At 39.7% G+C, this 16,257-nt stretch overlaps 2 protein-coding genes across 2 annotated transcripts; both read right to left on the reverse strand.

Annotated features, from left to right (window-relative positions):
- Positions 1-5,036: 5,036 nt before the first annotated feature.
- LOC118799287 (homeobox protein Hox-C4a-like) lies at positions 5,037-7,912 on the reverse strand. The gene is made up of 2 exons (XM_036559033.1): positions 6,616-7,912; positions 5,037-5,643 (listed from the first exon to the last, which is right to left on the reverse strand). The coding sequence occupies exons 1-2, from the start codon at positions 7,022-7,024 to the stop codon at positions 5,303-5,305; spliced, it is 750 nt and encodes a 249-aa protein (XP_036414926.1). The 5' UTR covers positions 7,025-7,912; the 3' UTR covers positions 5,037-5,302.
- A 4,970-nt stretch (positions 7,913-12,882) lies between these two features.
- On the reverse strand, positions 12,883-15,445 carry LOC118800001 (homeobox protein Hox-C5a-like). The gene is made up of 2 exons (XM_036560148.1): positions 14,368-15,445; positions 12,883-13,660 (listed from the first exon to the last, which is right to left on the reverse strand). Exons 1-2 carry the CDS (start codon positions 14,783-14,785, stop codon positions 13,446-13,448), a joined length of 633 nt encoding a protein of 210 aa, XP_036416041.1. The 5' UTR covers positions 14,786-15,445; the 3' UTR covers positions 12,883-13,445.
- Between the last annotated feature and the right edge of the window lie 812 nt (positions 15,446-16,257).

Below are 16,257 nucleotides of genomic sequence, written 5' to 3' on the forward strand. Positions count from 1 at the left end.
AAGGTCAGGTAATTACCAGGCTCTTCATTAGTCACATGTAAAAGAATGGAAGAAAACACAAATAATAGTTTTTTTTTCAAAAAGCATAATGAAATGGTTACATTGTAAGCAGTCGTTCAGAGTAGTTTGGTGTGAAATTATCTGTTCTAGAGAAACTTACTGAGTCAGAATTGTTCACAGTGGTGGTGATAGGAACCAGACGTCCTTCTCCAAAAGATCCCTCAATGAATGCTTATTATGAACGCTGCCTGACATTGCTTTGTGAGAGTTTTGAGAAGGACTCAAATGTGTATGTTTCTAAAATTTGTCCATGCAATACTTCTTTTTTCAGATGCACTGCTATTTTCCCATCATCAACATTCCATATAAAACTCACAAGACACGTGTAGGTTCACTGGTGGTTTTTAATAGTAAATAAAATGTCTATATTTGTGTTGTAGTCATGGTGACCCCTGGTTCCTATCACCACCACTATAAAGAAATCTGAACCATTTCACACCAAACCACTCTGAATCACTGTGCTTACATCTCACACACTGAAATATTTAGTAAATTTGTTATTGTTTTATTTTTGTTCGAGATCAATAAAGTGCTATCTATCTATCTATCTATCTATCTATCTATCTATCTATCTATCTATCTATTTATTTTGTTAAAAAATTATAAACAGCTATTGGAAATATATATATATATATATATATATATATATATATATATATATATATATATTACTTAAATGAAAACATGTATATTTAGAAAATAGATAATTCGTGAAGGATGTAATATTTGGTAAACAGCGCAGAGTTTTAACATTGTGATGACGTTTTGGCTGCACACGGTAAATTTTATGCTGACTAGTGTTCGTTTAATATAAATACATAAAACTCTGAGTTTTTATTTAGAAGTGGAACAAGACTCAGTTAACGTTTTACGTCCTCATTTATTTTGCTAATTGCAATTCTGAAGACGGCTCCTTTTACTTATACCTCAAAAAGAAAAACATGAGGCTATTTATGAGACTTAATGCCATTATGTATTTAAAGTTCTGTGTTTGTGGCAGCGTCCTTCAGCTTTGTAGCAAAACGGTCACTACGCTGATGTTTTAGAGTCCTTTCCTGAACTCTTAGAACAAAGAGCATAAAGGGGGAAGATTGAACACGATTTTATGAACCCTCTTTTTCATAAATGTTCAATCCAGCACTTTTATTACTCATATTGCAATGAGTCTAAAATGCATGCCGCATTACCTCCACACAGCTTCCAGTGTCTTAACGCTGGTGGTTATGACGTGCAATGCCCTGCTGCTCTCTGGGGTTTAAGCGGGATAAAAGCTTTCTAGCTCACAGCAAATTAGACAGCAGCCGTCCCTTCCCCGGTCAATAGTCAGATGACCTCTGTTTCAACTTGGGAGCGCCATGAGCCCGCAGTACACTCACACCTCCACAACATCCAGCAGCCTTTTTCCCAAAATGTGGAGTTTGCATTTTATACACTGACAGCCCTGACATCATTTATACTTATATGATGCAGTTAAAATTACCTTTTCATACAATTAGTTGTTATCACTCAAACCAGGGAAGTTGCTTGTACTGTAAAAAGTGTATTTTAACTGAAAAGGACTAGCAATGAGAGCGAACTTTGAAAACCTAAAAGTTTGTATTTGTATTCAACTCCATGTATAATTTCAAACAACTTTAAAAAATGTGACTGAAAACTTAATTAATTTAAGGCAAATAGTTACCTATAAAAATGTGAGTAAACTGAGCTTGTCAGGGTTTGCAGTGTACAGTCTGGCCTATTTAGAGATAAATATGATCAGGCTGCTACTCAACTCTATTAATGTGAGACTGAGCCGAAAAAAAAAAAAACTTTTTATAAACGTCCCATAGTTGCACATAGTCTGAAAACTACAGATAGCCATTCATTCAGGATCCTGAGTTCACGTGTCGGGCTGGAATGCATGATACGCAGTAAGAAAAGCCAAAAGAATAAGAAGGAAGTCACAAGAGAATGTAATGACCTCTTGTAGGCTGATCAATAGGTCTATCTGAACGATCAGTCATTACGTTTTCGTATCAACCGCAGGCCAACAAGATTGGTCATTAGAATGTTGTTGTGAACTTAATAGGTAGTTCCGTAGACAATGGTTTCATACAGAAAATAAAAATTGGTTCTATAAAGCACCTGAAACGGTTCTATTGTATACAAGCTTGACATAATAACAACAACTGAAACCTTTTTTTTCTGCTGTATAGGGCCATTTCCAAAAAGATTGTATATAGAACCATATACAACACATTCTCCATCAATCTGAAGAACAATTTCACCATGCAAAGAACCATTTAACCATTTAAGCATGCAATTGTTTTTTTGAGTGTTCATGGTTCTATATAGAACCATTGTCTTTACTGAAGAACCTTTGAGGAACCATCTTTTTTAGAATGTAGACTAATCAGTAGGTACATCTGAACCCTCAGTCTTTGAGTTTTCGTAGGATAATTAGAGATCCACTAAATTGTCATTAGAATGTAGTTATGAACTTAATAGGTAATAATACCGAAATAGATACGTAATAGATAATAATACCGTAGCCTAAAAGCCGGTAGAGCTGAAATCGTCTTTATGTTTGCAATTAATATAAAAATTGCACATTTAAAATAGTAAGAGCTAGTGCCATTTTAATTTTACCTTCTCAAAAGCATTACGTTTAGAGTAGGGGGACTTAATAACACAAAGCTCGTGAACTGCCTGTGGATGAAGTAGACCAATCAGAAGCGACAAAACACACGCCTGTTGTTAGCACATTACGATAGGCATTACAATAGGCACATTATGTCTACTGTCCGAGGCTCCAGTCAGCCTTCTTGGCCAGACCTGGACCTTGATATATATAACAATGGCAATTTGAATTGGGGTCACAGTATTGTTCAGAAATTTATTTTCGCCAAATTGTTCAGTCCCAACATATAATATCTAAGTAATTTAAAACATTATAGATGCTATCCTAGTAGTTTAGAGCGTGATAGAAAGTATTATTGTAATTTAGAAGTATAATAATTATGTTATAAACACTGGGTGATATCTTAGTAATGTATGATATTCTAGGTTGCTTATGGATAGACATAAATTGGTCCCAGTGCCACCTACTATTTATGAATTTTGGTTAGGCTATAGACTGAACAATATTTTCAAAGGACAAATGTTCACCCACAATCGTCTGAGCAGATTACAAATGAAAGGTCTTTTTATAACTATTACAGGAAAATAACTTCCCGAAGGCATGACTCAGCATCTAAAATTTTATTTTTATTATCTTTATTACTGTGCGTGAAAAACTGAGCTATTATTCATTTTAAAAAGCGCAGTCTAATTTGTCCACATAATAAGACTAGCTTAAATATGACCCCGTCCATTTATTTATGTTACCTTATCGTACTTAGACAAAATATCATTAATAACACTTTACAGCTCAAGTTTCGTTTGCTCGAGCTGGTCCTGATCTCGCGTTGGACTCAAGTGAAGGCAGGTGGAGCCGCCTGTGTCCCAGCACACTTCTTTTCTATTGTCTAATGTGGCCTTCCTGTCTCAAGCAGGGTCACAACCCCTAAAGAAAATTCCATTCCAAAGAAACTGAAATAAATTGCACTGAAATGTTTAAATTTTGTTCCATCAAAAATGTTATGTTGAGATAACAAAGTCTGTGTAAATAGACTCTACTCTGACTGAAATGTGTGGCATTACTGAATTAATTTCATACAACTAGTTAATGTTTTTGGTGTGTTTTATTCGGCCATGCTTACCTCCTCCAGCCGACTTTACCTAAAAAAATCATGCAAATCATGAAAAATCAGGCAAAAATAAACACAGTTACTTAATGTAACGTGTGGCGTTTTCCCAAAGAATAAAAATGTTGTCCACACGCGCACACGCGCGTGCACATACCACAGCCAGTGTGGTGGGTTACATCTTTAAAAAAAGGTCAACACCCATTAGCTAGGGACACTTGGCCTCGAGCTGAACCCGGGCCCTACTCATCTTCTGTCTGAAGAATTCCTCAGACGGGCCCCCTTTTTTTTACATCGTTTACGTGACGTAAGAAAGAAAAGACGTCAGAAAGAGTTTCCTTTGTGATGAAAACTTGAGCTGAGCGCTTTAGTTTCCCCGACTGTTCATCTTTGATCAAAACACGTTTAGTTGACTTAAGCAGACATAAACACTCTTACAGCCCTACCACTACACTCTTGAAAAGGATGGTTCTCTACATAGAACCATGAACACTCTTATGCACACTCTTAAGCATGCTTAAATGGTTCTTTGCATGGAGAAATGGTTCTTTAGATTGATGGAGAGTGTGTTTCTATATAGCACCAAAAAAGGGTTTTCTACTGCGACGATGTCAAGCTTGTATGCAATAACAGAACACTTTTTGGTGCTATATAGAACCATATAGAATAGATTCTCCGTCGAGCTGAAGAACCTCTTCACCATGCAAAGAACCCTTTAAGCAAATAGTTCTTGTGTCCATAGTTCTACATAAAACTGTAATAATAATAATAATAATAATAATAATAATAATAAGCAACATTTTGGATCTTTATATTGCCATTTTCATTTTAGCCGTTTTATTCCTATGAGCTTGTACAGAAATCATTCCACTGTTCCACTGTTCCATTTTCCATTTCCATTTTATTTTTCCTTCTTTTCTTTCTTTCTTTTGTAAATAAAAATTGCCTACCGTTAAACTTCTTTTGAAATGAACCAAACTCTCTCAATTTTGCTTCGACACCGTTTTATTTATTGACCACAATCACTTACATCACAAAACACGAAGTGAATTTTACACTTTACAGGTTAAAATCACATTCTAATATACAGAGATAGTCGCCTGTAGGCCTACCACGAAAAAATAAAAAATCTAATTTTGTTTGAAGTGAGCAGATTTTAGATTTCTGAAAATCCAGATACGTTAGCATATCTTATCCCATCACATTAGACCTCGAACAATTCAGATAAATACGAGACGAATTAGTTACAGCCTAAACAAATACATCACGTTGTGCATGTTGGACCAAACTGTCCTATGATTTCAAGTAAGCAGAAAGAAGAAGAATAAATACGCTGAATAAATTAACCCTGCTAGCCGAACAGTCTCAGAGGTTATTCTCATTCCATGAAACTTAATGAAACCCAAAAGCGCCAGGAGAACATCATGTCTTCGTGTTGATCGATGTATAAAAAGAATGCATTTTGTATAAATATCATTTGTTTTTTTTTCCTTTCTGTCCATGAAGCATCGCTCCGTCTATAGTCTGGTAATATCCTGGGCTCGTGCGTTGGGGGAGTCGCTGCCGCTCGAAGGTGGGTTGCGGGCTGCTGTGGTGGCCGCCGAGCTCGAGCCAGCAGTGGAGGAGGGTCGAACTTTGGTGTTGGGCAGCCTGTGATCTTTCTTCCACTTCATCCTGCGATTCTGGAACCAAATTTTGATCTGCCGCTCGGAGAGGAGCAGCGCGTGGGCGATCTCGATCCGCCTTCGCCGCGTTAGGTAGCGGCTGTAGTGGAACTCCTTCTCCAGCTCTAGAACCTGCTGGCGGGTGTACGCGGTGCGCGAGCGCTTGGGTTCACATCCACTGTAACAGGAGTTCACTGAGAAAAGAAAAGGAGAGAGAGAGAGAGAGGGAGAGAGAGAGACAGAGAGAGAGAGAGAGAATGAAAAAAGATGAAAATGGAAAAGGATGAGGATCCAGACTGATGAAGGGCACACTAAAAAAGATGGTTCTTCAAGGGTTCTTTAGTAAAGACAGTAGTTCCATGGACACTCAAAGATTGTTTGCATGCTTAAATGATTCTCTGCGTGGTGAAATGGTTCTTCAGATTAATGGAAAACGTGTTGCTGTATATGGTTCTAAATGAAACCTTAAAAAAAAACACCAAAAGGTTCTTCTGTTGTGACAAACATGATATCGTAACAGTAGCAGAACCATAACACCTTCCCCATGTATCTGAAGAACCAGTTCACTGTGCAAAAACCCTTGACTCCAATTGTTCTAAATAGAACCATTCCCTTTACTAAGGAACCCTCTTTTCAAGAGTGTACATGATATAAAAATTTAAACTAGGCTTTGGCATGTATTGCAAAATGTGTATCTTTTGAACCAAAACTGTGCACCTGGCCTTTTTGTGTCAATCACAGTATATATACTGAAATTTGTCGCCAAATTATTGGCCATTGACCAAACTCATTTTGGAGGTTTTGTTTTTGCCACATCTTGGTCTCCTTCTCCACCTCCTCTCCCTCCTCCGACACATACATAACGGAACAGGCTGCCCAGACTATTGCCTCTTCTGTAAAATTTATGGCTGGTGTAATTGCCAGCGCGCGGTCGTAAATCCGCCTCGCATGCGTCGCTTCAAAGGGCTCCTCTCTTACACCGTCAACGTTGTGGCCAGCGCGACTGCTAATGGCACACAATTGAGGCAAAGTAATGGGAAGGGACTGGAGCAAAAAAACGCTCGAGACAGAGAGAGAGAAAGAGAGAGAGAGGGATTGATGGAGAAGGAGAGCTGTCGCTAAGTCGCTATCCTCTGCGCAATAACCATTACCCCAACCGTGCCTACCCGCACTGACGTGAATTTTCTTCATCCAGGGGTAGACCACGGGCTGCTTAGTCCCAGCTGGGTCGGTGGGCACCTCGGGGGCAGCTTGGCTGCAAGCTGGTGGCGCAGTCGCCGGCGCGGAAGGGGACGTCGTTGTCGGCGGAGCCGCCTGCAGGTCCCCCCCGTGGACGAGCCCATGCCTTTGTTGAGGCTCAGGCTCGGGGATGCTTTCACAGTCATACTGGCGCTCTTGGTAGCCCACGCGCTGAGGATACAGTTCCTGGTGGTGATGCTGGTAGCCGGCGTCCCGTGTACGTCTGTAATAGTCAGGACTGTGGTCAGTAATGTAGTTATTTTGGGAATATTCCTCGCAAGGAGGAAATTTGGGATCGATGTAGGTAGACTCCATCAAATACGAGCTCATGGTCATTAATTTCGGGAGGGAGAAATAAATTTTCCCACCTTTGTCGTTTTTCTGCTCTATAAAGCCCTCCTACCAGCGAGGGGACCCCGTAAAGTTACTTGGACCACGTGATCACGTTATAGCCCAATGGCAGGCGGTGAGGTAATTCCCGGATACGGAAGCCAATGTTTACCTGTATTTTTTCGTTTAGATTTGTTCGGTGCATCCTCAAAATCTTGACTATCAAAATCTTGACTATAATCTGAAAGAAGGTCGGGCCAACCACCTATTTTCAGTGCGTGGCTGTGGGATAAATTGACCACCAAGCTATGGGACAGTGTGTCAGGGTGTATAGGACATGCATTATAACCCAACGCTCGTCATTAAATGAGGCTTCATTAAGACCCCAGTTAGTGCCACTCTCCAAATGACTCGTACACAAGGGTCATCAAGATCCACTTACCATCATCACTATACATAAAATCATACTGCATAAACTAAAGTCTTCAAATTCAGACCTTAAAGTTACCTTAAAACCTAAAAGACCTTCCAGTTTCTGGTTCTAGATTTTGTGATTAAGTGTAAATAGGTAACCTTGCTATTATCTTTGGGGTCGATTTGACCCCATTCAACGTTTACCGTCTCTAAATAAACGATTAACATGTTTTTGCTTCATATTTAACGACTTTTTTCTAATTAAACGGGACGACTGAGTAAAGATGAAATTAACCTGATCTGTTTTCAATGTCCTGTGCACATTTTGTACACATCACTGGTGTTCTTTGTGTTCAGTTTGACCTTGTACAGTTTTAGCTGTATGAACATTTTACGCACACTTATTGTTGAGGTCACTAACATGCGATTTTATGATGTTCAAAAACAAAAAACATTCCTCTCTTTTATGGGATAACCTAACATAACCACACCTGTAGTAGCGCAAGAGTCACTGATAGATCACACCAAATCGGGGGTGGTTGTTGGGGGGGGGGGGGGGTGGGGGGCGAATCCCCAATAGCACTTTGATATTTCCCGGAGGTTTAAATTGCTGAGGTCAAATTGACCCCAACGATATCGTATTTCCAAATCAATATAGAGACGGTGAATAAAATAAAGGTAAGCGCGTCCAATCCGCAAATAGAAGAAGCTGGAAATCACCAAATAGATAGAAATCATCAAAAAAGATCCCCTCGAAATTGATGAGTAATGTGGGATACGCCAGTTCATTCATTTGGGTATGCGTCTCGAGATACTAGGTGGAAACCCACCAGACTTGGAAAAACACAATTCATCATTTTTTATTTGATTTGTCTGACTGATGTAATGTTGGGATAATTGCCTTCTTTCAATACGTTTTTAAAATGCCTGTATTCAGTTAATATCAACTTGATTCCTTTTCCTAACTCTTCGTTTTTTGAGTGAGTATCTGCAAAGTCCAGGACCAGAAACTGAATTCAAGGCCTCTGATTATGCAGTCAGCTTTTAGGTATGGCACTGATGGTGCAAATAGTCAGTGAAAAACAACTGCAATTTGCCCAAAAATGCTTCTGCTGTGCATTACATTATACAGTATCCCCATTATCCACCCCCCCACACACACACACACTCCACGCAGTCCAAGTCATTCATGGCCTAATGCCACTGACTGTTTCATAGACTTCTGGTGGTCCTACAAACGTCGCAAAACAGGGGATCTGGAATCGCCCATGTATGCCCGTAGACGCGAATTTGCGGTTGTTATGCGGTCACGCAAATTCGGTTCTACAGGGTGCATATAGACGACTTCGAATATAAATAACATCATCGTGAAAACAAACATGTACTTCACAAGAGTTGTAGACTATACCCTGCAGGGATACAAACACGCACGCGCACGGAGAGAGAGAGAGAGAGAGGAGAGAGGAGAGAGAGAGATTAGAGCTATTTCCTACTGTGCTCGTTCAGCGTTCCTGTGTTTAAACCACATTCTTAAAAAAGATGGTTCTTCAAGTTCTATATAGGACGATGCACACTCAAAGAACCATTTCCTTGCTTAAAGCGTTCTTCATATCGTTAAAAGGCTCTTCAGATTAATGGAGAACGTGTTGTACACGGTCTTATATAGAACCTTTATGAAAAGGGTTCTATATAGCATCAAAAAGGGTTCTACTCTTTCACACAAGCCTGACATCATAACAACAGAAAAACCCTTTTTGGTGCTATATTTAACCATATGCAACACATTCTTCATCAATCTGAAGAACCGTTTCACCATGCGAAGAACCATTTAAGCATGTAAATGGTTCTTTCAGTGTTCATGGTTCTATAATGTTGTCTTTTCTAAAGAACCATCTTTTTAAGGAGTGTATGATGTAGATTTTTACATGTTCTGTTTGTAGTAGTAATAGTAATGTAATAGTAACATATTTACCTTCATTTTAAGCAACGTATGTGGCTTATAATGGCGAAATCTCTCAAATCAGATCAAAGTGTTTTTTTCATACATGCTGCCATAAATTTTAGATGCCAGGGATGTTGCAAGCCCATCCCCCATTTCCCTCTCTCCTCCCTCTCTCTTGCTGAGGGCATATTTTAATATTAGACAGCCTGACCGGCGTTTCACCCCGGCATAAGATTTGTTTCAATAGTTCACTGCCAAGGAGTTATTGATGAGACACCGTCAATGAAATTTGTCCCAATACAAATGCCATTTGTCCTGCGCTCATCAGTGAGAGGTTTTGCGCTAAAGGTGAATGTAGACTTCATGTGCGTGTAGGTCATGATGTTTATTCACCAGCATAGAGGCTGTAGAGGCTTTGAGGTTTAGTTTTAAGCTTATGAAACGAGAGCTTAGACTGAATCCAGCTCCTGTGAGTTGTTACATTCTTTTGTCTTATGGCCTATTGTCCATTTAGCATCGCGTTCTTAGGCTAGATTTGCAGTGACCTACACTGAATGGACTCCAACAATTGAATTGAATGCCAATTAATAGGTGTTTAGTTCAGTGCTGCCTTCACCTGGGTTCCAGTTGCATTTAATGTGGGCAGAAAACTCTGTTGTCAGCACCATAATAAAATACTGCCTTTTTTGGAATCCAGCACCATTTACAAACGAGAATGATTCAATGTTTCATGATTTTAGCTTAGTGCTACAGAATTTTATTGAGGATTCATATTTCGAAAGGCCGTACATTAATAAGCAATGTCTTGGAAATATTACTAAGGCTGTTTGCTAATGTTATTGCTAAGCCTATAACACGCCCAGACATCTATCTGCTCCCACTCTAAAACATGGTTCTTCAAGGGTTCTTCAATGCAGGCAATGATATAGAAATGATGAACGCTCACTATTTTAATTGCATAACTGGTTTGTTGCATGGTCACATGGTTCTTCCTTATGACGGAAAACCAGCTTTTAAAGACAAGGTTCTATATAAAAGGGTTCCACTATTGTTACGAGTCACCTTTTTCAGAACTATACATGTGACTGTGGAAAGTCAGGTTTAAACCCTTTAGATATTTGAAAAATTGCCAAAAATAGATATAGAATTTAGAATTCAGGCGACATAGAACATGTACTTCTATTTTGTACATTAGCCATTGTAAAAATATTTAGAAATAAAAGAATGTCATTTTTAACTCTGATATCCCTTTTCAATTTAGTATTGATGCCCCAATCAATGGAATGTGTTCACATGATGATGTTTGTTTTAAAACGACTGACTATTATTATTATTATTATTATTATTATTATTAACAGGAGTCGTACCAGTCATGATTAGTATATGATTAATACATTGCAGTCAATATGGACTAAAGCATCACTCAATAGCAACACGAAGGTTTCCACATCAAACCTGGTATGAATAACTTCGAGCTCATTTTTTCTCAGTAAGGACGACCTGAAGGCCCCTTCTGCTTCCTAGTTTCCTCTAGTTACCTCACTTGCTCATTACTTTTCAAAAGAATCTGGAAAGTAGCTCAGCACGTCATGCTTTTGGAATGGACCTGTGCGTCTGCTTGCACAGGCTGTCAGCTTCTTTATGATATAAATTATATTCTCAGTGCATGAATCAAAACACATAGATTCGCCTTATAAAGCCAAAAAGGAACAATTCTATTAAGAATTCTGCCGATCTGGTCAAACCGCTATAAGCCACCTCTCCCTAAAGCAGAACCACTCCACACTCTTCTTTCGAACAACCTAAAGAGCTTAATAAGATTAAACCCAATGCTACAAGCCTGATTGAAACCCATTAGCGCGAAGAACACCCGAGCTTTTTTGTTCTCAAGGAAACATTAAATTACGGTATTAATTAAGGCCCCCTTTGGGCGGCAGAGCGGCAGGTGTCTATTTCATTACAAGCTTGAGAAATAAGATTATTAACTTACTGCACCGGGTGGGAGCCATTTGCCAGAGCCGAGCGAGCAGCGCACGCGGAGCATTTGGAGCGAGACAATCCCCACCAGACACTGGAGCACTCAGATAAGCTGCAGCTCCACGACAATTAACGTGTTTGATGTAAATATATTGAGGGGTTTGTCAGTTCTGCCTAACCATAAAACTTACTTTAATAGCGTCACGTGCTGGCCGCGAGCCACTCACGGCCACTGCCCTTAGGCCGTGCGCCTTATTCAACCTCCAAAAAAGTTGAAAAAAGTGGGGGAAAAGAGCTCAAAGCACGCGCTTTCTGGAGAACAGAGTTTATGGTCAGTGGTAAATTTGCGACACTGTAAGCGGTTTGGTTTGAGTAAAGCCTTGCAGATGTTTACAGCGCTGAGATGGTGAGTAGCTTAAGAGTTTAACGTTGTTACCTGTGTGTGGTAGCCTGCTTGTGCTAAATGTTCTGATGGATTCATGAGAGGAGATCCTCTGCCAGAGCCTGCCAGTTTGAATAACGTCGTATTGGTCAGTTAGAGGTTTAAGATGCTAGCCTCATGATTGTTGTGGTATGATGAGAAATTAACACAGTATGCAAGACTCTAATTTAACATTTAATTCCGTTTTCTCAGTTCAAATGAGGAGAATGAACGGAGACTTTGAGCAACTTTGCGCAAACCTCATTTGCATATTCTTTTGTATTGATAACATTTTGAAAAATTAACTTATAATGCTAACTTACAATGCTAATGACCCCTTTCTTATTAAAACTGGCCCATTCGTGTAGCTTGTGCTACATTTATACACCCGCAAAACAAACAGTCTTGGTTGCCTGGTTCACGCTGATTGCCGTAATTTTGGTTATTTCTTACTACTCAGCCTCGCGCGCAGGAGCGAGCTGCACACACATCAAAGACTACATGGCAATGTGTCAGGGTAAAGGCTATCTCAGTTCCCATCTGTTTCGTTAGACAGGAAACAACTGTCGTCGTTTTGGAGGTGCTAGGCGAAGCCATAAAGTTTTATTGCGCGTCAGGGCCGTAAAAGTTTTACAGGCATCCGTCCGTACTGTAAACAATTACAGGGGAAGCGAAGAGCCACAGTGAGGCCGAATAAGAGCTGGACTAGGAGAACTGCAAAACTGAAAAGTGGAAAAGGACTCTATACGGTCCAGTGAGTGAAGCGCTTTTGCTCAGGCCTATAAAATTGCGACTACAAAATTGAGAATATATGTAAATTTTTGCGAACAGTGTAAAAGTAAATTTGTCATGATTAAATAAAATGATTATGTATTTTGCTGTCGTATTAAGTCTCTTGTACTGCTTCTTCTTCTACTACTACTAGTACTATTACTACTACTAATAATAATAATAACAGCTTAGCTAAAAAATAACAATAACAATAAATAAAATAATCCGTGTACACACACATATTCAGGGCAGACCTGACGCATTGCGGATGCCATTGCCCATTTGGGCAAGTGACATCGACCGGAAAGTACTTTGTGTCTCTTCAGGCTTTGCATTGAACCAAGAGGCCTTCTGCAGAACAGCTCAAGCACCAACATGGAAACGTTCTCCTTCTGAGTGACACGAGTATTTATTTTTTCAGCGCATACTCAAATGAAGCCCACAGTTTGGACATTTAGTGCACACTTGCTCAGTGGACTGAATATAAATAAATAAATAATAAGTAATCTGGATTAAATAATTTCACTCAATCATTTTCTTTTTGTGCTAAAGACTTCACGTTTAATTTCAACATTTCAACCAAACGTACAGCAAACATGATCAGTGTCTTACAAAACCACTGAACTTCCTAACACTTGGTAACAGGCACTGAACACAGATTCAAACAAAACAAAATGTCGAGGTGAAGTGGCCAACTGCATTATTCTCATAATAGCTGCAAAGTTTTCGAGTCTTCAGCAAATGATTCTAAAAAAGACAAAGTAATTTTGTACATATGTACATTCTTATATTAATATAATAGTTCACTTTCAATGGTTCACAATTAAAACATAATACAAGAACACCAAAAAAGAGAGGAGAAACGACATCAAATATCGCGTGTGGGTCACTGGAGGCGAGGCTTAGAACTGTTGTTTGACTTTGAGCTTTGAATCCTTCTTCCACTTCATACGGCGGTTCTGAAACCAGATTTTGATCTGCCTTTCGTTCAGACACAGGCTGTGGGCAATCTCGAGGCGCCTCCGCCGCGTGAGATAGCGGTTGAAATGGAACTCTTTCTCCAGTTCCAGGGTTTGGTATCGGGTGTAACTCGTCCGAGGACGTTTCCCATCCGATTCTGGAGCGGCACCAAAATGAGATAAAGACAATCCTTAAAAAAAAAAAAAACAATAGGCCACATGCAGCAGCTGGAGCCTTATGAGTGCCATACAATGCTCATAAATGGGGAATGTATGCATCTTCCCAAAATATAGCCTACATGGACTCATTTAAACATTTAAACTTAACTTGGTGTCTACACTTTTTAAAACATTTAACAAAGATGTGGGAAGAAGAGTTGACTGTGTGAAATGACTTCACATGAGAAAAGCGGACGAGGTTAAAATGAAAAATACAAATAAATAAAAAGAAAAAATAAAGAAATAAATAAGGCCCCAGTTTCTTATCATAATAGCTGCTCCTATAAAAAAGAAACTGGTTATTATTCTTAATTTTAGCCAAATTTGACATAATTTTTTGATTATTTCCCTTTAAACAGATACAGTAGTGTTTTTGGAGGTGGTTTGTTTCCCTTATCCAATTACACCGTCATAAATTTGGCCCGAGATCGTCTCTTCGTCGTAAGCGGACAGCTTTACGAGCAATTGAAGCCTTTGTCATAAAATTTACGACCGCCAGTTTTATTATTTCCGAACGCGGTCTATAAAACTCAGGAAAAAAAAAAGAAAACAATGAATGGAGTTGGGGGAGAAAAGCGACGACGAACACATGGAGCAAGTGAAAGTGAGCAGCTACAGCTCGCTGCGACTGCAGGGAAAACTTTACCGTGGCTCATGTGCAGTTTAGTCATCCAGGGGTAAATCTGAGGCTGTTGCGCGCTTAGTGGCGCCTGACGAGCTTCGCGCGTTGCCGGAACGGACCGGGAAGCTCCCGCTTCGCTCTCCGCCGCGCTTTTCCTTCCGCTCTGATCTTCCAGGCGAATTCCGCGATTCAGGGTGCCCAGATTTGGGACTTTTGGAGACTCCATGTGTGGCCCCGCTCCAGCGCTGCCAGGCCGACCGGAGCCTGTGCCCTCCGCCGTCCTCGAGCTCCACGCTGACGTGCCCCTGATCGAGCCGCTCCGGTGCTCAAGCGGACCGAAGAAACAACGAGGCGGCTCGGACGCCGAGGAGCCGCGAGCGAAGGCGGGCGCTTCGTGGCTTGACTTGTCGAACCACGAACCGGAAACGTAAGAGGTCATCATCTCACGAGCGACGCGCCGCAGAAGAGAAACATTTACGCAGTTGAATTACTGCGCGGAGCCGATAATTTTGTTATTGTAAATGTATTTGATTTGTGGCTCTTTTGAACGTCGTGGGGGCTTTATATGCTAAAACGAGCAGGATTTATAGGTGAAGGGTTTTTTCTCTTTTTTTCTCAGTTTCTATTGCCCAAATATGGATTGTTTCAGGGAATCACGTGCGTGTGTCGTCCAGTCATAAATTTGGTTAGATCGTACCAGCAGGTTATTGATGGAGGTGGGCAAAACATTTGATAAGTTGGCAAAGGGGACACAGGAGGGTGGGGAGGCACGGGCAGGGAGAAGCAGGACTGAAGGCCAATAGCGTCACCTGCTGCTCAAGACTTTACAGGGCAAGAAATTGCGTTTAACTCTCAAAACAGAATACAGAGCCCAATATTACTGATTTACTGAATGAGAGCAAACGTACACATATGTATACATTTAAGGAGAGAGAGATGGATTCAGCGCCAAGAGCAACAGATTAAGTAACATATGTATTGTATTGTTATGGAGGGATTTTTGGGAAGGCAAACATAAATGACCTCAAAAATCCTTAGAAATACAGCCTACAGTCTTAAAAAAACGGTTCCTGAAGGGCTCTTTAGTAAAAAGAAAGGTTCTACTTATCACAGAACCATGAGTTCTATGTAGAACCATTTTCATGCTTAAGTGGTTCTTTGCATGATGACATGGTTCTTTAGATTGATCGTGTTGTATGTGGTCATTTTTGAAAATGGCTCTATATAGCATCAAAAAGGGTTCTTCTATTGTGTCGGTGTCAAACTTGTACCAATAAAAGAATCCGTTTTGATGTTGTATGAAACCATGAAAAATACATTTTCAAATCTGAACAATCATTTCACCATGCACAGAACCATTTAATCATGCAGATGGTTCTTCGAATGTTTATGGTTTTACACAGAACAGTTGTCTTTAATAAATAACCCTTGAGGAATCATCTTTTTAAAGAGTGAACAACCTATATTAAAACGTGTTTTCATCCTACTGCATCTACTTTTACCACTTCAGTCCTTTTTCCAATAAAAAAGTTTTTATGGGCCTTGATAAACAATGCACGATGGGATCAATGCTTTACACGAAATTGGGCGTTTAGATTTCTGACCTGGATGAAATTAAGAAAAAAAAATAAGACTGTAATATTTTAAAGTAAGCAAAGCACAATGCCCTATAACCAAACAAAGGCTTGTGTTATTTTGAATCAGGCTTAAGTTTTCGTGTTTCACTTGCTAACGTGCTTATGAAATACAATGTTTACATTACTCTCCACGATACATTCATTTTAATAAGGACAAAATATATGAATCCCGTCAAAAATACTGACTCACAGAGAATACAAATCTGTCAAGCACGTGTCTATATCTTCTTTGCTTTTATTAACTTCGCAGTTGAGAAGTTGAGTTCACTGTGGTAGA

This window comes from Colossoma macropomum, unplaced genomic scaffold, assembly GCF_904425465.1.
Source record: "Colossoma macropomum unplaced genomic scaffold, Colossoma_macropomum, whole genome shotgun sequence".
NCBI classification, from domain to species: domain Eukaryota; kingdom Metazoa; phylum Chordata; class Actinopteri; order Characiformes; family Serrasalmidae; genus Colossoma; species Colossoma macropomum.